The sequence below is a fragment of the Schistocerca piceifrons genome, chromosome 4, assembly GCF_021461385.2.
Source record: "Schistocerca piceifrons isolate TAMUIC-IGC-003096 chromosome 4, iqSchPice1.1, whole genome shotgun sequence".
Taxonomy (NCBI): Eukaryota; Metazoa; Arthropoda; class Insecta; order Orthoptera; family Acrididae; genus Schistocerca; species Schistocerca piceifrons.
Genome location: NC_060141.1, coordinates 19,936,798 through 19,960,242, shown reverse-complemented (window position 1 = coordinate 19,960,242; position 23,445 = coordinate 19,936,798). Strand labels below are relative to the sequence as shown.

General features: G+C 42.3%; 1 protein-coding gene across 1 annotated transcript in view; it reads right to left on the bottom strand.

Moving 5' to 3' along the window:
- The window catches only part of LOC124796311 (sorbitol dehydrogenase-like), a 114,575-nt gene that overhangs the window by 37,285 nt on the left and 53,845 nt on the right, over positions 1 to 23,445 (bottom strand). The window contains exon 4 of the mRNA XM_047260439.1: positions 1,458 to 1,642. Coding sequence (XP_047116395.1) covers positions 1,458 to 1,642 — 185 coding nt within the window. The remainder of the gene's footprint in view (positions 1 to 1,457; positions 1,643 to 23,445) is intronic.

Genomic DNA, 23,445 nt, shown 5'->3' with positions numbered 1-23,445 from the left:
GTCTCATTTCCTCAGCAGCACTGAGAAGAAAAGGTTGGATGTCAGTGTAAGTTCATACATGTTACACATTACTGTCGGGAATATAAATGATTATAATTGCAATTCTCTGTGACATGTAGAATGCTCACCAAAGTGTGTCAGTGTTGTACGTGTTCTGTATTACCAAACCTGATAGAGTATATAAGTGGTGTGAACAGAGCATCAGGTATTGTGTGACCTCTGGGAAGGACATGAGCATGCTGTGTACCTGTGTGAGAAGGTAATTAGTACCAGACAGAGTTTGAAAGGGGTCTCATTGTGAGCCTCCATTTGACCTGCTGCGCTAATTGTGCAGTATCCGGATGCGTGGGACATTTGAATATGACAGTGGCCCAGTGCTGGACTGCACGGGAATGTGATGGCAGGCACACTTGCTGTCTAGGTTCCAGTAGAACATATCTGACCATCAAAAGGGAGAGCGACGTATTTTGCACCAAAAAAAGCACATTGTAACAACTCTACATCTGTGCCTGACATCCAGGAACAAGTAATGGAGACCCTGAAAAATTCTCTGTCATCCTGCACTATTTGTCAGAGACTCGCAGCACCAGACTAGGGAATTACTATCCCATGCATAGGCTGCTGTTAGCATGACACAAAAAAATTTTGACCGATGTCTGTGTGTGGAGTGGTGCCATGACCGGGAAGTAAGGACTGCTGATGAGTGGCCTTACAGTGATGACCACCGTCGATGGGTGTGGTTGTGGTGATGACCTGGGGTAAGATCCCACTCTTCCAATGATTTGGAGAGAGAGACAGCGGTTTTACTCCTGGTGACAGGTGAGAGGAGCCATCGGGTACGACTTCAGGTCACGGCTGATAGTGGTTGAGCGAACTCGGTGGCACAATGGTAGGTTATGGACATCTTGTATCCTCATGTTGTGTCTCGTGTGACACTATCGTGTTGCCATTTTTCAACAGGACTGTGCTTGTCCACACATGGCAGGTGCCTCTATGAACTATCTGCATGATGCTGAAGTCCTTACGTGGCCAGCAAGATTGCCAGGCTGTTCCTGATAGAACCTGTGAGACCAGTTCGGACGTCAGAACTCCTTTGCAGTGTCAGTATCCAGACCAGTTAAGACAATTAGAGCCAGCTTGCCTCAGGTGAGAATACAATGTCGCCATGATGCCCTTCCCAACTAAATCAGTGCAGGCATCCAGGTCAGATGGGATGCAGTGTCATACTGATAAGTGGGCTCATACTGCCAAGTTTTTTGTAAATTTGACTCTGTATTGTAATCATTGAAATAACATCACATACCTTCTCAACCTGTGAAGTTTCATTTCCTCCTCCCCTTCTGGGTGCTTGGCTTATTTGTTAGGCAGTGTAATAAACTTCATCACACACACACACACACACACACACACACACACACACACACACACAGTGTATTTACTATGGCAGTGTGTGTTACCTGTGATCAGTATGTTGGTGGCCCCCATGGCCTTGGCTGTGAGCATGGTCACAAGACCAATGGGCCCTGCTCCTATGATAAGTACAGAGGAACCCAAGGTGATACCTGCTCGGCGACATGCGTGGATAGCAACAGACAGTGGTTCCAGCATGGCACCTTCTTCCAGTGACACATTGTTTGGTAGCCTGTGGGATACAAAGTCGAGTCTTAGTAGCTGTTTGGAACATTGTTATCAAATGGCTAGTGCAAGAGTGCTTAACATTCACAATTAAAATAATCGAGGTATTTAAAATTGAGATTTTTACTAAGAACAGTATGTTCCACAAAATTTCAGGCGAACTGCTGGATGTTTGCAACTTCCTGCCACAATATTTCGGTGCAGTCTTCTGGCCATCTTCAGGTGATACTGGTGAAAACTGCCTTAGCTCTGGTATTTAAGGCCCCTCTGACACATGCATGGTGGATTCACTTGGCGTTGCGCGTGCGCTACTTTGGCACGTTCGATTCTGCTGCACCATGCACCCTCCGTGGTGAAAACTCGCCACATCGATATCAATTTGATTATCTTCCTCCAGTTCCATCACAGACCTACGCCAACTATGGAGGACACAAAGTTTTTCGACGATTGGCTTCCATGCCGAACTTAATTGGTCACCGCCATCACGATTAATAAGAGGCTCATTGTCAGACAGCCGTATTTCCACGGATTCATTAATAATAGAACTCCAAAAGTTAGACGTATTGGCCACAATTTTTGTCTCATTGTAATTCATGGCATGACCAGTGGAAATACAGTGTTCGGTGATGGCAGACTTACAAAGCTGAAGGAGGTGAGTATGCCGCTGATGTTCTACAATGTGATCCTGCACAGTATGGGTCGTTTGTCGTTTATAAGATTTGCCACATTCACATGGTCACGTGGTTTGACGTGGGCCAAAGCAAACTGGAGCCATGACAAAACTACGACGAGGCAAATAGTGAAGTTCGACCGACTTTAGACACGGATGCTGGAGGGAGTTCATACTCGACAATCCATTATTAACTTGACGGGGAAACCTATAGATGATGCGACTATGCCTGTGTTAGCAAGAGGTCTCAATTTTGCTCCTACACCTGTTTCACCACACTACTGGACTTGGTCAGTTCCATCGAAGAAGCTGTGCATCGTCTTGCTACAGATGAAGCTGAGGAAGTGCGCTGGGAGTTCTGTCGTGTATGACAAGAGCGACACCACCGAAGAGCAACATCTCGCCTATGGAGAGGGCAGCCCTCAGGAACTTGCGAGCAGACCCGGATACAGTGGTACTTAAATCGGACAAAGGTAATGCTACTGTTTTAATGCTATGGGAGGACTATATTATTAAGATCAAAGTTTTATTAAGAGACTCAACATATCACAAAATAGATAAGGATCCTACTACCCGAGTGGTGAGGAAAACAGCAGAACTTCTGACTAACAGTTCCTTACCAAAGGAGGTAATTAAGAAACTAAAACCAAATAGTTCAGTTCCACCTAGGCTATATGGATTGCCAAAGATCCACAAGGATAACGTGCCAATTGTGAGTAATATTGCAGCAGCCACTTACGACTTAGCAAAGTATTTAGCGTCTTTGCTCAGACCAATGGTAGGAAAGTTTCCACATCACATAAAGAATTCTAGTGATTTTATCAGCAGACTTAAGTTATTGCAGCTGCAAAGTTGTGGCTTGTTGGTCAGTTTTGACATAGTTTCGCTTTTCGCAGATGTACCTCTTGTGGACTCACTACATCTCATTGGCAACAGGTTTGGAGCTGACATTACAGCACTGTTTGAGCACACCCTCTTGTCTACATATTTTTTATTTAACAATGAGTTTTATGAGCAATCAGACGGTGTCACCATGGTGAGTCCTTTACCTCCCCTGGTGGGCAATCTTTTTATGGAAGATTTTGAGGAGGGAGTACTCACCTGAGCCACTTTTAAACCAACAGTAATTTGGCAATATGTTGATGATACTTTTATAGTTTGGCCTCATGGTTTGGATCGTCTGCAAGAGTTTCTATAACAGCTGAACTCCATACACAAAAATATAAAATTTACTATGGGGTTAAAGAAGAAGGGTTGCCTGCCGTTTTTAGACGTATTGGTGCAATGTAAGAGCGATGGAACACTTGGTCATTTGTATATAGAAAGCCCACTCACACAGACCTTTACTTGCAAGCCGCTAGTTGCCACCATCCGGCACAAACGATGGGTGTTTTGAAGACATTGATTCACCGAGCCCACGTTATCTCTGACACCGATAGTTTGCGAATGGAACTGGAGCACCTGCAGACTGTATTTCTGAAGAATGGGTACTCGTCCCAGCAAGTGGAGAGAGCGCTGAAGACCTTTAAACGATGGAACAAAGAAGAGGAAGAAGCCATTAAAACGACTGTCTATTTACCATATATTGGTAATATTTCAGCACAAATAGGCAGAATACTAATAAAATATAAAGTGAAAGCAATCTTTCGCTCTCCTGCAAAAATTTCATTGCTGTTGGGATCTGTCAAAGACGACCTAGAGCTGTGGAAGGCAGGTGTTTACAGGATTCCGTGTGAATGCGGCATATCTTATATAGGGCAAAAGACGTGTACTGTGCGGTATCGCATTGTAGAACAGCAGCGGCACACTCGCCTTCTTCAGCCTTGTAAGTCTGCCATTGCTGAACACTGTATTAACACTGGTCATGCCATGAATTACAATGAGACAAAAATTGTGGCCCATACGTCTAACTTTTGGAGTTCTATTATTAATGAGTCCGTGTAAATACGGCTGTCTGACAATGAGTCTCTTATTATTCGTGTAGGCGGTCATCAATTGAGTTTCGCATGGAATCCAATCGTTGAAAAACTTCGTGTCCTCCGTAGCCGGCATAGGTCTGTGAGGGAACTGCAGGAAGACAATCGAATTGATATCGATGCGTCAAGTTTTAACCACAGAGGGCGCGCGGCACACCAGACTCGAACGCGCCCAAGTAGTGCATGTGCAACGCCAAGTGAATCCACCACCCATGTGCCGGAGGGGCCTTAAATACCAGAGCTCAGGGAGTTTTCACCAGTATCACCTGAAGATTGCCAGAAGACTCTGCGCCGAAAAATTGTGGCAGGAAGTTGCAAACATCTGGCAGTTCGCCCGAAATTTTGTGGAACAATATGTACGCCGAGAAAGTTTTAAATCTCACAAGAACAGTATGCTAATTTTTTTTTTATGATTGCAGCTGAAGCAACACAGAGACACACGTACAATGATAATGTTATCTTCATTGTTGGTTCACTGAATGAGACAGAGAAAACATTGAATAGGGTTCTAGAAAAACCCTGACATATATCTGGACCTGGACATAACAGTTCACATATTTTGAGCAGGAGCACTCGTGCCTGCACAGATTCTTGCTCGTGAACAATGCAGTGGTGGCATGGTGGGGTGTTAGGGAAATGCACATTCACAATTTTATGAAAACACAGGGGAAGCAGTAACTGTGAAATGGGCGGGTAAGTTTTGACATTGGCGTCACCCTATAGTGAAAATGGCAAGGTGTCATTGTGTAATACTGACAATGTCTTCACATTTCAAACCACAGTGGAATGAATCTTCAAATAGAACAGTTTCACAAGTTGCCATTATGAAACACGACACTCGTGTTGGATACAAGACATGCCAAATGACATTCAGAGTCAACTTGTAAAGCTTCATAAGTAATTTGTGACAGCCCAGATAGCCACTTTCATCTGTGGCATTAACAGTGAACCTAAACTTTGAGAAATCTCATGAAGATATCAACAGCCAGCAAAGATGTATTATTACTAAATTAGTTTTGTTTCTTGGGTGAGATAGACATGTTTATGGGAGAGAGTAGCATGTACTCCTAAACTGAAACAGCCTTCATGGAAAAGTGACCCTGCATTCCTTGCCAATGCAACCACCCACTTGAACTACTTGAACACTCCACTTAAGGGGCAGGCCCCGGTAGTAACGTATTTCATCAACCACATATAAACATTCAAAATGAAACTGTCACTTTGGGAGAATCAGTTGGGCAGAGGAAATGCGCTTCATTTTATGAAACTGCTTACATTGAAGGACTCGTATTAACACAGACTTTGAATGCTATCCACCCACTCTATGTACTTTTAAGAAAGAATTCCAGTTTTGATTTAAGGATATGACAGCACTAGTGCGTCTTTTTCTTTTCTATATTAAGGGAATATTGATGATATTCAGATGCATCTGCAACTTGATAAGACAACATTCTAGATTTCTACAGGCATTTCCCTCATGATTGATTTCCTCATTTATAGAAGATGGCTCCAGGTATAGTACCAATATTCAGTTGCATGTATATTTATGAACAAGTGTCTCAAACAACGAAGAACAATAAAATGCCTTCGAGAAATTGTCACACTGTAACCTGAACTGCTCACAAAGGATCGCAGTGATGAATACATTAGCTCTCGTACAAGAGAAAAATTGAGAAAGAAGATGAAGTGCGCAAGCATTGATAAAAAACATGACATGTAATATCTGATTAAGTAAAATTCGAAATATATATCTACTTAGTTGTATGTTGTATCCACTAAATAAGTTTGGCACCTAACATAAAAGAAGCAGGAAGTGAACTCACTGCCACAGAATGTAGTTCCTGCGTAGAGGTGGCATGCTTGCGTGTCTTGTCACAGGTCACTATTAGACTATGACAAATGCAGAGCCGGCAACACAGTGAACAACAATCATATTCATTTATTGAAAGCAGATATAGGGTTTTGTCATAGATGTGGAAACACCTTGAGAAAGACATGCTTTAACATAAATGCATATGCTAGCCAAGCCTGCAGGTTGAGCTGTTGTATTTGATCACAAATGGCACTTGTGCAGTGTCCTCAACTCTGTGAGTGTCAGTCATGGTCAGAACAGTGTTCTATGTAATTGTGAGTGTGTTATGTCAGAGCTAAGTGAATTTGAATGTGGGCAAATTGTTGGTTCTCATGTGGTGGGTGCTTCTTTAGCCAAGGTAGCCAAAGTGTTTGTACCACATACAGTGAAAGTGGAAAGTTACAGTGTGGATAAAAGTGGATGTTGTGTGATCATGTTGGATGGTTATTGAAAAGGATTCAGGAAAATCTGGCACTGAAGCCATAAAACCTGGACTCTGGAGTAATAGAAAAATGTCATTTTGTTGAATGAGTCTTGTTTCATACTGTCTCCAAGTTCCTGGTGAGCTTATACCTACTAAAAGTGAAACATGGTGGGATTCGGTGGTGATTTGGGTAGCCATATCATGGTATTCCACGGGCTCCGTAATATGACCTTTGTTCCCCAAAGATGATATTGTATCCCAAGACAACAGGCCCCCTGTTCAGACAGCTCAGGTCATCTCGTCAAAGACTGGTTTTGTGAACACCAGAATGAGTTGTTGCATCTCCCCAGCCACCACACTCACCAGATCTCAATATTATTGAGCCTTTGCAGTCTGCTCTGGAGAGAAGGTGCATGATCACTATCTCCTCCATTATAGTTACCTGAAATTGCAACATTTTACAGGAAGAATGGTATGAGCGTCCCATGGAAACCATATAGAGCCTGTATTTATCCATTCTGAAACAACTGGAAGGTGTTGAATGCCAGTGGGTCCTACACTATATTAGGATGGTGATGCATTGTGTTTGTGGTTTTTGCTCACTCCTTTATATACATACAAATACTCAGCTTTAGTTTGATGATGATGATGATGATGATGATGATGATGATGATGATGATAAAGATAAGATGTAGTACTAACTAAAGTTCTGAATGCTTATCTAAACCTATTTCAGTGTATGATGAACAACTGGTCTAATAGTAATTCCAGTTTGGTTCTCCTATCGGTATCTAAGTTCCGTCTCTGTTAACAACACACACTGTAAAACGTGTCACATACTTTGACACAGTACAATGACTGTGACAACTGCTGGTGTTGTAAGTGTCCAGAAACTAATGGCAACTGAACTGGTTTAGTGAAGTTGTGCATGTGCTTATATCTGTGGTCAGCAGATGAATGTCCAGTTGTGAACCTTTTATCTAGTGTCAGGTGCAAGTAGTATGCAGTCCCTGTTATCAGCACCTTTTATGATGTTGGAACGTAACTACGGTTTACAAAAGGGGCAAGGAAGGAGGTTTGGAACAGGGTGTGAATAACTGTTAGCATAGATAGAGGCCAGTGGGATTGCAGGATCTAAGGGTGTGTCACAGACCTAGAGCCTCTATCTTTGGTAGCCCCTGTAAATAACACCACCTCTACTACTGTTCATACATCTCCCACTTTGCTCCATTGATCTAAACCTGGGGTCGCCAAACTACGGCCCACAGGGTGCACCTGGTCTGTGAAGCCATTTCTCATCTGACGTGCTGAATGTACTGGATTTTTTTTGATAAACGCATGGAACATGAGAGATGTGACATAATTTAAATATTATGTTTTGAATAGTAAGAGATCTTCACACTTGCGGAAACCTTTTATCTCTATGTGCCTTATTACTATTTGCAAATTCTGGGATATCAGTTCATATACTGTATCATATGTCAGAAAGTCCTCTGTAGGATAGGCTTAGATATTTGTTGTGTATTTTCTGCTGTGAACTTCATTAGGAGATGTGAATTTAATCACTGTCAGTCCCAGGCTTGTCTTCAAGAAATTGATTCTGAATTCTAAGACTTGCCTTATACCACGGCAGTGAGATGCCTTAGCTGTGGTAACATCCCATTTTGATTTTTAAAGCTCTGATACAAAATAGATGTGTTTCTAGCTGAGAAACATAAATGATTCACAGTTGTCAGATTGTACTCGGTTGTCAAAGTTGTCATTTTTGGTCGCCATCACATACCACATGAACTTGAAACTGCAGTGCAAGGATAACCACGTCTGTGATCTCTAGAGAATCATGAATGAATGTTACAGAAAATTGCCATTGTTTGAAGTGCAATTGGAAGAAGAAAATTTTTCTCACTTTCAATAGTTTAAAGAATTTTGTGCTACTATTTATGAAGATGTCAACGTAGATTTTCCGAACAAAATTGTTCGTGACTTGAAGAATCATTTTTTGGAGAGTGAAATTGTTTCATTCCAGAATGCATTTGATTGGAACCTCGATGATGTGCCGATTGAACTGCATTTGGAGCTCACTGATTTGCAAGCAAATGAATTGCTGAAAGAGAGGCACAGAGAAGGAAAACCTGTTAATTTTACTGTTACTTACGTGATGCTGAGTTTTTGAAACTGAAGATATTTGCCACTGGTGTGCTGTTTGTGTTGGGAATACCTTACATCTGTGAGCAAACATTTTTGTAAATGAGGCCTGTTAGGTCAGCACATTAAACGAAGTTGATTGATGAATATTTGAAAGCAATTCTCTTGATTGGGTACAGTAATACCAAACAAGATATTGATGATCTCTTGAAAGCCAAATGTCAGTTTCACAAATCTCACTAGTGTTCTTTTGCTGCTTAGTTTGTGAGATTCAGATATGTGCACAATAGGTCTGGTGTAACCCATTGTACTAAAATTGCCTCCTTTGATAATTTTCTTAGTAAATAAAAAATGCCACTCACCTATGAGTAACACAGAATGCTGAACTTAGTTTTTCATCTATCTTCCAGAGCTTTTGTTCAGGCTTGCAAGTGTTGTACAGAATGAAGATGTGGCTCATGCTAGTCACTTTGTCAGTTAACTGGCCCACGGTGAAAAACGTTTGGTGACTTCTGATCTAAACCCACATTGTTGTTTTCACCGTCACTCATCTGTTCCATCTCCTCCATCATCTCCCCCTGACCCCACTCCCATTCACTCCTCCACTTGGTCCTTATCTTGCAGCCACGACCTTTCCTTGCCTCCATTCTTCATCCCCTCCTGCCCTCCCTCATGTCCGTTTCACCCACCCCACCTGACGCTCCTGTGACTGACCAGTACATAATAATAGTTGCAGTCTCAGACTTTCCATAGATGATGTGCAGCAACTGTAACAGTTCCAGATGTATTGAGACAAAATGTTAACAGAGTGCAAAAAGTGTCAAAAAGCTTTGATGTAGAGGAATATAAAGCCATGCATTTCTCAAAACATAAAAATGTAGCAGCATTTGACTATACAATTATCATGCCACAACTGTAGTCAGTCATAATATTATGAAAAGAATAGTTGCTACTCACCATATAGCAGAGATCCTGAGTTGGAGATAGGCACAACAGAAAGACTGTCAGAAAGTGAGCTTACAGCCAACAAGGCCTTCATCATAGGGTGTTTCAAAAATGACCGGTATATTTGAAACGGCAATAAAAACTAAACGAGCAGCGATAGAAATACACCGTTTGTTGCAATATGCTTGGGACAACAGTACATTTTCAGGCGGACAAAATTTCGAAATTACAGTAGTTACAATTTTCAACAACAGATGGTGCTGCAAGTGATGTGAAAGATATAGAAGACAACACAGTCTGTGGGTGCGTCATTCTGTACGTCGTCTTTCTGCTGTAAGCGTGTGCTGTTCACAACGTGCAAGTGTGCTGTAGACAACATGGTTTATTCCTTAGAACAGAGGATTTTTCTGGTGTTGGAATTCCACCGCCTAGAACACAGTGTTGTTGCAACAAGACGAAGTTTTCAACGGAGGTTTAATGTAACCAAGGGACCGAAAAGCGATACAATAAAGGATCTGTTTGAAAAATTTCAACGGACTGGGAACGTGACGGATGAACGTGCTGGAAAGGTAGGGCGATCGCGTATGGCAACCTCAGAGGGCAATGCGCAGCTAGTGCAGCAGGTGATCCAACAGCGGCCTCGGGTTTCTGTTCGCCGTGTTGCAGCTGCGGTCCAAATGACGCCAACGTCCACGTATCGTCTCATGCGCCAGAGTTTACACCTCTATCCATACAAAATTCAAACGCGGCAACCCCTCAGCGCCGCTACCATTGCTGCACGAGAGATATAGTGCACAGGATTGATGACAGCGATATGCATGTGGGCAGCATTTGGTTTACTGACGAAGCTTATTTTTACCTGGACGGCTTCGTCAATAAACAGAACTGGCGCATATGGGGAACCGAAAAGCCCCATGTTGCAGTCCCATCGTCCCTGCATCCTCAAAAAGTACTGGTCTGGGCCACCATTTCTTCCAAGGGAATCATTGGCCCATTTTTCAGATCCGAAACGATTACTGCATCACGCTATCTGGACATTCTTCGTGAATTTGTGGCGGTACAAACTGCCTTAGACGACACTGCGAACACCTCGTGGTATATGCAAGATGGTGCCCGGCCACATCGCACGGCCGACGTCTTTAATTTCCTGAATGAATATTTCGATGATCGTGTGATTGCTTTGGGCTATCCGAAACATACAGGAGGCGGCGTGGATTGGCCTCCCTATTCGCCAGACATGAACCCCTGTGACTTCTTTCTGTGGGGACACTTGAAAGACCAGGTGTACCGCCAGAATCCAGAAACAATTGAACAGCTGAAGCAGTACATCTCATCTGCATGTGAAGCCATTCCGCCAGACACGTTGTCAAAGGTTTCGGGTAATTTCATTCAGAGACTACGCCATATTATTGCTACGCATGGTGGAAATGTGGAAAATATCGTACTATAGAGTTTCCTAGACCGCAGCGCCATCTGTTGTTGAAAATTGTAACTACTGTAATTCCGAAAGTTTGTCTGCCTGAAAATGTACTGTTGTCCTAAGCATATTGCAACAAACGGTGTATTTCTATCGCTGCTCGTTTAGTTTTTACTGCCGTTTCAAATATACCGGTCATTTTTGAAACACCCTGTATGTTCCTGTAACCTTCTTGATCTCAACCTTTGTTAGCCATTGTCCTTACCCATCTAGCTCCTTTCCTGTTCCCATTCCAGCACTACACAGCCCTCTGTTTGACCAATGCCCCCACAGTCTTCTCTCCTTATCCACTCCTCCGTCTAATCTACGGACTGCACCTAGCTGCCCTACCCTCTTCCTACCTTGTTCCTTTATGCTCCCACAAGTAGCCCTTTACCAGTCCCCACCCCTACCCTGCTGTCTGCCCCCCCCCCCCCACCCCCCCCTGCCCGGCCTCTTCCTTACCCCCAACACCTGGTTGCTTCTCCGAAACTTAAGTGGAAAATTTCAAGAATTGGTTTTCAAGGTGAAACCTGTAAATTTTCTTCCCTCCCTGATCTAGCAGACACATAACCTATGAAGAAAAAGTTAGACTGCTGTGTGAAGATAAAGTTAAGACTACTGTGTGAAGATAAGATTAGACCAACAACAGCATGTACGAAGGTGTGCTATCCGATGTCCATCTGTGAAAGGAGTTGGAAGGAACTCTAGTACAAGTTATAACAAAAATTAACCTCTGCCTCGTATTTTTAGTATTTGGTTTGAAGAACTGGTCATGTAGATGTCCTGCTGTATATAGTTAGGCTACCGGTAGTCTAGTCTTACATTGTATGTAATACTGAGTAAATGTGTTACTGTCATCGTCTTCGTTATTTTCTGGACTCGATCCATCGAACTTGTGCTGCCGGCCAACTGGACACAACTGTGGTTAAAGGCTGCAGATGCTGCTGTAGCTGCCACATCCAGAATCACACTCACAGCCACTACCCGTGAACCACTGATGTGCAAATGCAATATCACTCACCGGATTTTGGCTATGCTGGCCATCCATGCACATCATAGCTTGTATGACCCATAACAGCTGGTGACAGAGTGAAACTATTGTTCAGAATGACGATTCCAGTGGGCACAGGGGTTCTACCTGACTGAAGTCGGCAGCACTGGCACCATTTATTGAAGTGTGAGTGTTGTCAGCATAAGTCATCTGTCTGTATTTCCTCTGTGTCTTTAATAGCCATTAGTGGCAAGATGTTGATGGGTGAGAAAGTTACTGCACAAGAGGCAGGGCATCATCTGTTCAACGAGGTCGCACAGCTGTGTGCAAATAACCAGAGTTTGATGCCTGAGGGCAGCCAGAAGAGAGGAAACGTGTGTCAGCAGGAAATGGAGCAACAGATTAGAGAGGGATCCAAGATTCTGCATGGACTACCAGTCAAAATATTGCAATTGGAGAGATAAAAAAAACTACTCAACAAGTGGCGGCAGGAGAACACACATATTAAAAAAAGTTTAACGTATGCAAGCTTTCAGAGCCAGTAGCTCCTTCTTCTGGCAGAAGGGTTGAAGGTGAAAGAAAAGGACAGGAAAGGTTTAGAAAAATGGTAGAGTTCGGGAAAGTTGCCCAGAACCCCGGATCAGGGGAGACTTACTGGACGGGATGAGAAGGAAGGTCTTTCCTTCTCCCCTGAGCCGGGGTTCTGGGTGACTTGTCTGAATTCTACCCATTTTCCTAAACCTCTTAAGTCCTTTTCCTTCAACCCTTCTGCTGGAAGAAGAAGCCACTGGCTTCGAAAGCTTGCATATCGAAACCTTTTTTTGAACGTATGTTCTCCTGCCACTGCTTGGTGAGTAGATTTTTTAATCTATCCGATTACATTATATTGTCGAAAATTGATTATTTTCATTGTTATATTAGTCAAAATATTGTGGTATACTGCATGGGTCCGTGTGTTTGTTAAACAGATGAAGAGGTGCTGTCACTACTGGGTAACACTACCAGTAAATACAACCACTGTTGAACAGTATGCAATGTCAGTAGCAGATTTTACTGCATGTGGTAGTATAAGAGGATCAGAAATGTGTAATTTCCCAGTACATAATACAGTAGAATAATTGCTATCCTTTCTTGGTTTGGCAAATTGTTATCAAACATTTTCGTTCAACTATGCAAAAATTGCAAGGTTCTCGTAAAACTGCTGAAAAAGGATGCAAAATTTCATTGGAGTGTGAAACGGGAAGAAGATTTTGTGCAGATAAAGGACTTAGTGATGTATATCCCTATTCTTGCATATCTAGATTATGAAAAACAGTTCACCTGGTCCTGTGGTGCCTGCAAATTGGCCGTCACTTACATACTTTTGCAGGAACCAGGTAGAGTAGGACACGCTGTGGCACATGCCTGCCATCAGCTGAACAAATCTGGGAAGAACTACTCCACAACAGGAAAGGAGTAACTTACTTCTAGTGGTGCCTGTGTGGCAGGGATTTCTGAAAAATAACTAATGATTTGGATTTAAAGTGGACTCTTAATCTCAAAGACCCAACAAAAAGGATCGTGAGGTGGATGCTACAGTATTTCTCAATGAGTTTGACTTGGAGGTGAAATGCAGACCAGGAAAATTACATGTTTACACAGATGATTTAAGGCAGAAAATAATGCACATTGCAGCAAGTTAAAGAGCGTGAGTTACAATGGAAGCATGTGCAGCACAAGGATGTGCAATTTCAATAATGTTCAACACAGCCCAAATTCAACACACACAATGGAAGTCTTTGATGGGAAACACAAATTGGCATGGTGAATCTTGATCCCAGAGAGTTTGCACGATGAGGTGCTGTGTCAACTACATGATACAGTCCATGTTGGACATGATGGTGTATGTTGATAACAATGTGAACAGGTCATCTGGGTAGAACGGCTCGCATACATTGTATTAGCTTAGGGTGCTCCGAGGTGGACAGAGGAACTGTGATAGTACAAACAAATTAGTGACACTCAAATATACACTTTATTGGGCTGTGATACTCAAGTTGTATAGCAACTCGCTGGATTTGCTTGTGAACAGATACAACTAGCAGTGGCCTGTCAAGGTGTGCATTACTGAATCAATGTCAACAAGACTACACCCACCCTAGGCGCCAAACTGTCAATTAACAGTTGTCCCTATGCAAAGGCCCAGTTCTCCATTACAAACTGCAGCTATGAACAGCAACCCTGAGACTCTGTACTAGAACTGTTGTACACCAACGCTGAACGTGAACCCCCAGTTGTTGTCTTTGGCTGCCAGTTGTCACAAAGTGGAAGTCCATCACACTGACGACAGTGCAGAGGTTGCTGACTGGGCTGCACCTGTGACTGGCACTTGTGGCGTCATTCACAAAATGTCTCAGTGTGCCAGCTTTGGTTGTATCCATTGGCGAGGACACAACAGATTATTTATTACAATGCAGCAATTTTATCAGTGGACAGACGGGAATAATGAAGAAGAGTAGCCAGCTAAGCATAACAGTGCACAAACCTGCTGCTTTTGCTGTCACACACTGAGTTGCAATTGTAGGCATTATACTGACTCAGACCACTCCAACATGTGAAGCCAATCAGGTTGTCATGCAAAGGCTAGGCTGGGCGTCAAGACACATCACGGTCTGTATGACCCATAACATCTCCAAATTTGTTAGTGACCTCTTTCATCATTTTGAGTGATGGCATATTTAAAAAAATAAAAGGCACAAATTGTTCATATTATTTAACATGCAAGAATCCGCTAATACATTTTCCAAAAAGACATTTTAATGGAGAAGCCTTGGAGAAAAAATCATGAATACAGTTTCTTGAATATTCTGTGAATAATAAACAATAGTATTTTCATGTTGATGAAGTTATTTTGAAACTAAATGCAACTTATCTTCTCCAAAGAACTTCCCTTCTCACTTCCTTGATGACTGAACATCATTGAGAGGCCTCTTTGTGAAGCTAATTGTTTTACTGTTTTTGAATAACAATACAAAAAAGTTCGGTGTGAAAGTAACACAATAATATTTTTCAGAAATATTGTGTACTGCTTCAAATTTTGAAAGGAGTTCAACATTCTTGAAAGAAACTTTTTAACAAGCTTCTGCTAAGTGTTAAACAGAGCATTGGGAATTCACATACATATAGAACAAACTTTGTCAGACACTCCTTCTGGGGTTAACATGGAGTTTCTGATATATGTAGTTGCAAATATCTATATTAAAACATACACACGGCTTAAAACATATATAATAAAACTGTATTTACATTTTGTATAATACAAGATGTGTATTCGAGATACTATACAAAGTTATTGTTGCCAAACAGTGTACAAAGGCTAGAACGTATACTTTTTCAACATTGTTGTACCTAGGTAACCCTCCATCCGTTCTAGATAATGATACCTGTAGAAGACCTGGAAGTAGCTGTGTAATATCCAAATAAATGCCCCTTGCAGGAGCAAGTTGAAACCTAAAATTGATAGTAGTGACATTTTTTGGCACTGTTTAAATAAATATTGAAAGATTAACTTAATGGGAAGTGTAGGTGACATACTGGTTACAGCAGACAAGAAACCCAAATCCACTGAGCAAAAAATGAAGCTGCATGTGAGATTTTTGGGCAAGACTCGGTATGAGGGATAGGCACAAAATTCTAATAGGATCCTTCTGGTGCACACCAGACTAACCCTGAGATGTAACTGATACATTTAGAGAAACCTCAGTTCACTATTATGTAAGTTCCCTAACAATACTGTCATCATCAGAGGAGACTTTAATCACTCAACAATCAGGTGGGATATTCACATTTCTTTTTAAATGATGGATGTGGCACACTATCCTGTGAAACATTACTAAAGGCCTTCTCTGGAAACTATTTAGAACAAGTAGTTTGGAATAATATATTAAATATAATGGCAATAAACAGACATAACCTCTTTGAGGATATCCACATTGAAACTGGCATCGATGAACGTGGGGCAAGTGTAGCGACAATGATTGATATTAAACAGTGGAAATCCAGGATGGAATGTAACAATATTATGATAAGGAAAGTTGCTACTCACCATATAGCCGAGATGCTGAGTCACCTATCTGTGAAAAGCTTTTGTTCACAAATCAGCACAGACTTAAGAAGCATCACTCGAGCGATACTCAGCTTGCCCTTTTCTCACATGACATCCTGTCAACGTGAGATTAAAGAGCCACAGACCGCTATCGTATTCCTCGATTTCTGGAAAGTGCTTGACACTGCTCGATAATGCAGACTGTTTAGAAGGTCTGGGCTTATGGAACAGGTTCTTAGGTATGTAAGTGGTGTGAAGAATTTTTAAATAATATAACCCAGTACACTGTCCTGGACAGTGATGTTCATTAGTGGCAAGGACATTGTCAGCACAGTACCAGAGCAGTACTTGTACCCTATGACCACCAGTAAAATTTCTGGTGGATCTTCATAAGGCACAGATCGAGGAGCTACCAGTCACATTGGAATGAATTGTGCCTCCAGAGGAAAACCCATTATCGCTACACTACTATCTCATAATGTGAAGTTATGTGCTGACCTTGTTGGGCTCCAAGTACTGGTATGATTACTAACAGAAAATACTAATGCTATGGGATACATCCATATCCAGTAAAATGTGGGTCTTTAGGGAAAATTGTACACATTAGGACAAAGGAGATTCTGCTAGTAACACTTGATAGGAAAAGTGATGTGTTGATGGCAGTGGAAGAGCAGTGATGATGCCAGAGGGAGCAGTTTACAACATGTCCCTCCATGGCACTCCAGACTCTCATGGAGAGATGTGAGCTAGCCCTATTTCTTGGGGTAAGAATCGCAGGAGGATGCCCGTGGGGCTTTTTCACTATATATCCATATTTTCAGAACATAGGAACACAGTGGTGTACTCAGTGTATGACCCAATTGTAGCTATCACCATGTGCTTCAAGCAAGTACATTCATGGGAGCAGAATGTTTGGATTTATGAAACAGTGGGATACAGCAAATACAGGGATCAAAAGGCTATTTACAATTTGTACAGAAACCAGATGGCAGTTATAAGAGTCGAGGGGTATGAAAGGGAAGCAGTGGTTGGGAAGGGAGTAAGACAGGGTTGTAGCCTCTCCCCGATGTTATTCAATCTATATATTGAGCAAGCAGTAAAGGAAACAAAAGAAAAATTCGGAGTAGGTATTAAAATCCATGGAGAAGACATAAAATGAGGTTCGCTGATGACATTGTAATTCTTTCAGAGACAGCAAAGGACTTGGAAGAGCAGTTGAACGGAATGGATAGTGTCTTGAAAGGAGGATACAAGATGAACATCAACAGAAGCAAAACGAGGATAATGGAATGTAGTCGAATTAAGTCGGATGATTTTGAGGGAATTAGATTAGGAAATGAGACACTTGAAGCAGTAAAGGAGTTATGCTATTCGGGGAGCAAAATAACTGATGATGGTTGAAGTAGAGAGGATATAAAATGTAGACTGGTAATGGCAAGGAAAGCGTTTCTGAAGAAGAGAAATTTGTTAACATCGAGTATAGATTTAAGTGTCAGGAAGTCGTTTCTGAAAGTATTTGTATGGAGCGTAGCCATGTATGGAAGTGAAAAATGGATGATAACTAGTATGGACAAGAGGAGAATAGAAGCTTTCGAAATGTGGTGCTACAGAAGAATGCTGAAGATTAGATGGGTAGATCACATAACTAATGAGGAGGTATTAAATAGGATTGGGGAGAAGAGAAGTTTGTGGCACAACTTGACAAGAAGAAGGGACCGGTTGGTAGAACATGTTCTGAGGCATCGAGGGATCACAAATTTAGCATTGGAGGGCAACGTGAAGGGTAAAAATCGTAGAGGGAGACCAAGAGATGAATACACTAAGCAGATTCAGAAGGGTGTAGGTTGCAGTAGTTACTGGGAGATGAAGAAGCTTACACAGGATAGAGTAGCATGGAGATCTGCATCCAACCAGTCTCAGGATTGAAGACCACAACAACACGGGATACTGCTAAATGAAACACAATGTGACTTATTGCGACCAGCTTCCAGTGACGTTAAGAGACTACAGCTCAAGTCTGACATGTCGTCTGTTGTATCTATCCAATAATACCTTCAAAAGACTGCCAGTGTAGAACCTAACCTATCTGTTTAATACCCAAGATAGCACCATACTTATTTCTCTTGAGAAGCTAATAGCCAAAATAGGTGCATTAGTGCAGAAGAGGTTTTCCAGCATATTCAACAATACCACAGTGGGTACCAGCACTAGTTCATAGTAATGGAAATCTCATCCTTCAGAACTGTCTTAATAATGGTCATTGTACAGGTGCTATATGTCCATTGTTGGTGGAGAGCAGTTCTCCCACCCTTAGTCCCAGTCCATTGCCTACCATCCCAATGGATTGGCAACAAGGCTTGAACAGTGTGGATGTACTAGTCACCATACGCTGTTTTGTAGAATGTGCTGGGAAGGACAGAGAGTGTAAAATATGAATCTGAGAGAGACGGCGCAATGGTGAGAGACGGCGCAATGGTTGCATGGAAAAAATGTAGACACAGCAATACCTTGTTTCAGTATTTCACAGTTTCAGCAACAGTCTGAAATTCAGAGGACCAGTTTCTCCCGAGGGGTGGGGAAGTGTTGTCATCAACCACAGCAAGACTTCAATCCAACTAAGCGGTATGGGGCATCCAGTTGTGAAATCCTGCACTGGATGCTTAAGTAATACTGCCATGGTATTCTGCAATGCAGAAGTCTACCTGTAGGAGTGCACTGGGTTACTTCATGCCGTGCCACAAGGCTGCACTTCCGCAGCTGTCTACGTGACAGGAAGCGAGCTCATGCCACAACACACGTGGACCCAGCAAATGTAAATGCATTTCACTCAGCCATTATCAGGACTCATTCTCAGACTCCCAACAGTGCTGTGGCAGTCTCTGTGCCAGCTGTCTGTCCAGTGTGTGGCTGAACCACCCTCACTGAGCAGCGACATCACCTGGGCGAACTGCTGGCCTACAGGCCACCAGCTAGTCCTAATGGTTTGGGGTTCCGAACTGGTACCACTCGGCAGAAGCCACTCTCTGGGTTTCATTGCCTGACACTCTGACCAACTCCGAGGATCCTGGTTCCAGCACAGGTCATTTGCTCACCCTGTGGACTGCCTGGAGCTGCCTGCTATACGTGAGGCCAGCTGTGAGCTTCCAGATGACTGAGTTGACTCCAGCCTTGCATTGGCAAGGCTGTGCAGACTGCTAGTTGTTCTTGCTGAGGTGGTACACTACCATTCCAGTGTCCACATCCACTGCCAGGTTCTTGAATGCAGACATGGATCTCTCGCATGGAAGCTGTGCTTAATAAAGCATGTTGTTACTGAGTGAGCATTCTTGACTCTGCACTTGCCATTGTACTGGAAGATCCCCCACCCACGAATTCCACACCCACCAATTGAAGTGGCTATCCAGGGTAGTACTGGTATCTGTGTTTATTGTTCTTTGAACTTCAGGCACATCTTATTAGTGTTATGTTTTCTCTTTGCCTTTAAGTTTGACATTTCCTTGTTTACCCATGTTCTTTTCAACTAGCGTTTTCCTAACCACCTAAAATAAAACATTTAAATTCCACAAGACTGCCAAATTATATATAAAGGTAATGACACAGATCCTGAAAACTGTATTAATCAAGGCACAGTTTTCAGGATTACCCCAGTATTTAACGACAGCCTGACCGTGCATCCAGAGAACCATACACCCTTGTTTATATAGTGTCACTGGCTTTATGTAAGGCATAAAAAAGCAAAACATTACTATCTGATTGACTCAGGTAATGACATAAGCACACCACCAGTTGCACAAGACAAGAACACAACACTAGTCACGCCTGTACCTGTTACAGAAGTCAACAATTCACCTGTAACAATGTACAGCAGTTGTGATGTGGCAGTCAAATTGAGTTAATGGCTGTTGATGACAGCTACTGAGAGCAACCAAGATTCAGGCACCACAGGCAGCAGCACTGTCAAGTAATGTCACCACTGGCCAGGATCCCCTGCCAAGGACAATAGATATGCAGTGCGACTCTGAAAACATAAAAGTAAACTTACAGAAAGCAGTTATGTTGTCCCACACTGTCCACGATGTGCCATTATTGGCGGATGCTAGCCTGCAGGCTATCGGTGCAGTTCTCCACCAATGTGTTGAAAACAGTTGGGAGCCCTTGGGTTTTACTCCCACAAGCTCATGGAAGCTCAGACCAAATGGAGTGCATAATGCCAAGAGCTGTTAGCCATATACAAAGCTGTGTGACATTTCTGCCCTTAAAAATGGGGAGCATATGATTTGTAACCTCTCAGCAAACTCAAGGATGTCTGTTCTCAATAACAATCTCATCAGCTAGAATTCATCAACTAGTTTAAGACAGACATAAGGCACATAAATAGGGCAAGAAATGTGGTAGCTGACCTGTTTTGAGAATTGGGGCCATCTTGTGTATCATTCATCATTACAGGTGATTCAGCACGGTGCAAGCTATGCATAGGCAGCTGCAAGAATGTTCACAGAACAGTTCAACTGCTCTGTGAATTAAGTATGTGCAGTTATTAGGTTCAGACAACCTTTTCTGGTGTGATGTTCCTAGGCCCACCCCCCTGTCCTTTTAGTTCCTGAAGTGCTACACAAAACTGTTTTTAATAGTATCCTTAACCTCGTCCACCCTAGTGGAAAAGCAGGCATTAAGCTATTGATGGAGAGATTTGTGTGGTACAGTGTAAAGAAATACTATGATCAGTGGGCAAGAACGAGCATAGCATGGCAGCAGTGTAGAGTGGGCAGACAAGTATGAAAGCCAGTGGGAGAATTCCCACAGACAACAAGGCATTTCTCCCACATCCAGACAGATATCATAAGCAGCTACTGCAATCAAAAGGATATTACTATATATTGGTTGACAGATGATACACTCGGTGGACAGAGGCTATTCCAATCAGTGACATCTCGGCAGAGACAAAAGCAGTGATCTTTTTAATGACCTTAATATCCCTATTTGGCTGGCCAGCCCCTGTCACGACGGATAAGGAATGGCAATTTGAGTCAACGCTGTTCCCCAAGTTGCCCAAGTTATGCAATTTTCAGCACCACCATACAACCAGCTACTGCCCGGCAAGCAATGGGACGGTAGAATGCTGCACAAAACATTGACAGCTAAACTTATGTGTCAAGAAAACATTTGGACCTCCTTGCTGCCACTGGTTTTAGTGTGCCTCTGCACAACATGTAGAAGAGATGAGTTATGGATGAACTACCTGTGGAGACAGAACTGCCTTATTTGCTGCAGCAGATCAAAGTCCAAATATCCAAACAATGACCTTCACCAGCATCTTGCCAGTGGAAGCAGAAAGGTATTGTACACTAAGATCTTAATAATCGCCCTCACATAATGTTAAGAACTGATGCAGAGTGCCCATCATTACAACCACCATTCTCTGGGCTGTTCAAAGTTTTAAAGCATGATGAGCATGCATTGTAGATAATGTGGAAGAAAAACCACTGACAGTACCACTCAGACGAGTAAAGCTGTCTCCAGGCACTCCTGTAGAACATCAGGAAACTGAGGACACCATGACAGTGACTGCAAGTCAGACAGCACCAATGTCATGACCCTCATTGCAGCAAGCAAGCCTGCAAAAAACACAAGAGGTGCTGGCAGTCAACGCCAGAGCAGGCTGACAAGTGTGTTACAAGTACCTGTGCATTACAGGAGCTCTGCTGTACCGAGGGGGGCTACATGGAAAGCAGTGACTACGAATTAAGATTCAAAGTGTATTTCGTTGTTCTTTGGACTACAGGCACATCTTATTATTGTTATATTTTCTCTTTGTCTTTTAATTTAACAGTTCCTTGTTTACTTGTGTTCTTGTCAAGTTGTATTTCTAAACCAAATATTGCTGACTCATTGGATCAGTACTATTGAGTAATGGATGATTACTACACCTTTTTCCATGTAAATACATGAGGACTTCAGGGAGCAGTTATTTTTGTATGAGGATACTGTTGCTAAAAGTTACTAAAAAGCAGAAATTAAGTTTACGATTGAAAATGTTGTACAAGTTTTTCATAGCACTTGCAAATGTTCAAAAATTTACAGTATGTCACATTATACATGAATTTTGACACAATCAATAAAAGCTTATGTGAAAACAACATGATCAGTTAAATATTAGAATTTATAAATTTGAATCAGATCTATCTGGCACACATCATCATGGAGATGATGAAGAAATGATCTGGCAGATGCCTGAAATAGGCACAAACTATCCCGAGGAAACCTACTTATGAAGTTTTACAAACCAGCATTAAGTAATGAATCTATGAGTATACTGCAATCTCCTATGTACTGATCCTGCAAGAATCATGTGGACAAGATTAGACTAATTACAGCACACACACACAGGCATTTAAGCAATAATTTGACACACCTACCATTTGTGAATGGAATGGGAAAAAGCCCAAATAACATTTACAATGGGAAGTACTCCCCCCCCCCCCCCCTCCATGCTTTTTACAGTGGTTTGCAGAGTATGGATGTAGACATAAATTCTGTAATAGCAGAATGAGGTAGTCAGAAGTGCTCCTAAATTATATATGTAGGGAATTCTCAATCTTTGCAACAGTGACATTGTCTGAGGTAAACACAAACCCTTGACCTGGGGTTCTGGGTGTTTTCGCTAAACTCTCCCCGTTTCCTAAACCTCATTAGTTCTTTTCCTTCACCTCTGTTGCTTCTCCTTCAATCCTTCTGCCAAAGAAGGAGTGAGTGGTTCTGAAAGCTTGCAAATATACAGGGTTATTACAAATGATTGAAGCGATTTCACAGCTCTACAATAACTTAATTATTTGAGATATTTTCACAATGCTTTGCACACACATACAAAAACTCAAAAAGTTTTTTTAGGCATTCACAAATGTTCAATATGTGCCCCTTTAGTGATGCGGTAGACATCAATCCGATAATCAAGATCCTCCCACACTCGGTGCAGCATGTCACCATCAATGAGCTCGAAAGCATCGTTGATGCGAGCTCGCAGTTCTGGCACGTTTCTTGGCAGAGGAGGTTTAAACACTGAATCTTTCACATAACCCCACAGAAAGAAATCGCATGGGGTTAAGTCGGGAGAGCATGGAGGCCATGACATGAATTGCTGATCATGATCTCCACCACGACCGATCCATCGGTTTTCCAATCTCCTGTTTAAGAAATGCCGAACATCATGATTGAAGTGCGGTGGAGCACCATCCTGTTGAAAGATGAAGTCGGCGCTGTCGGTCTC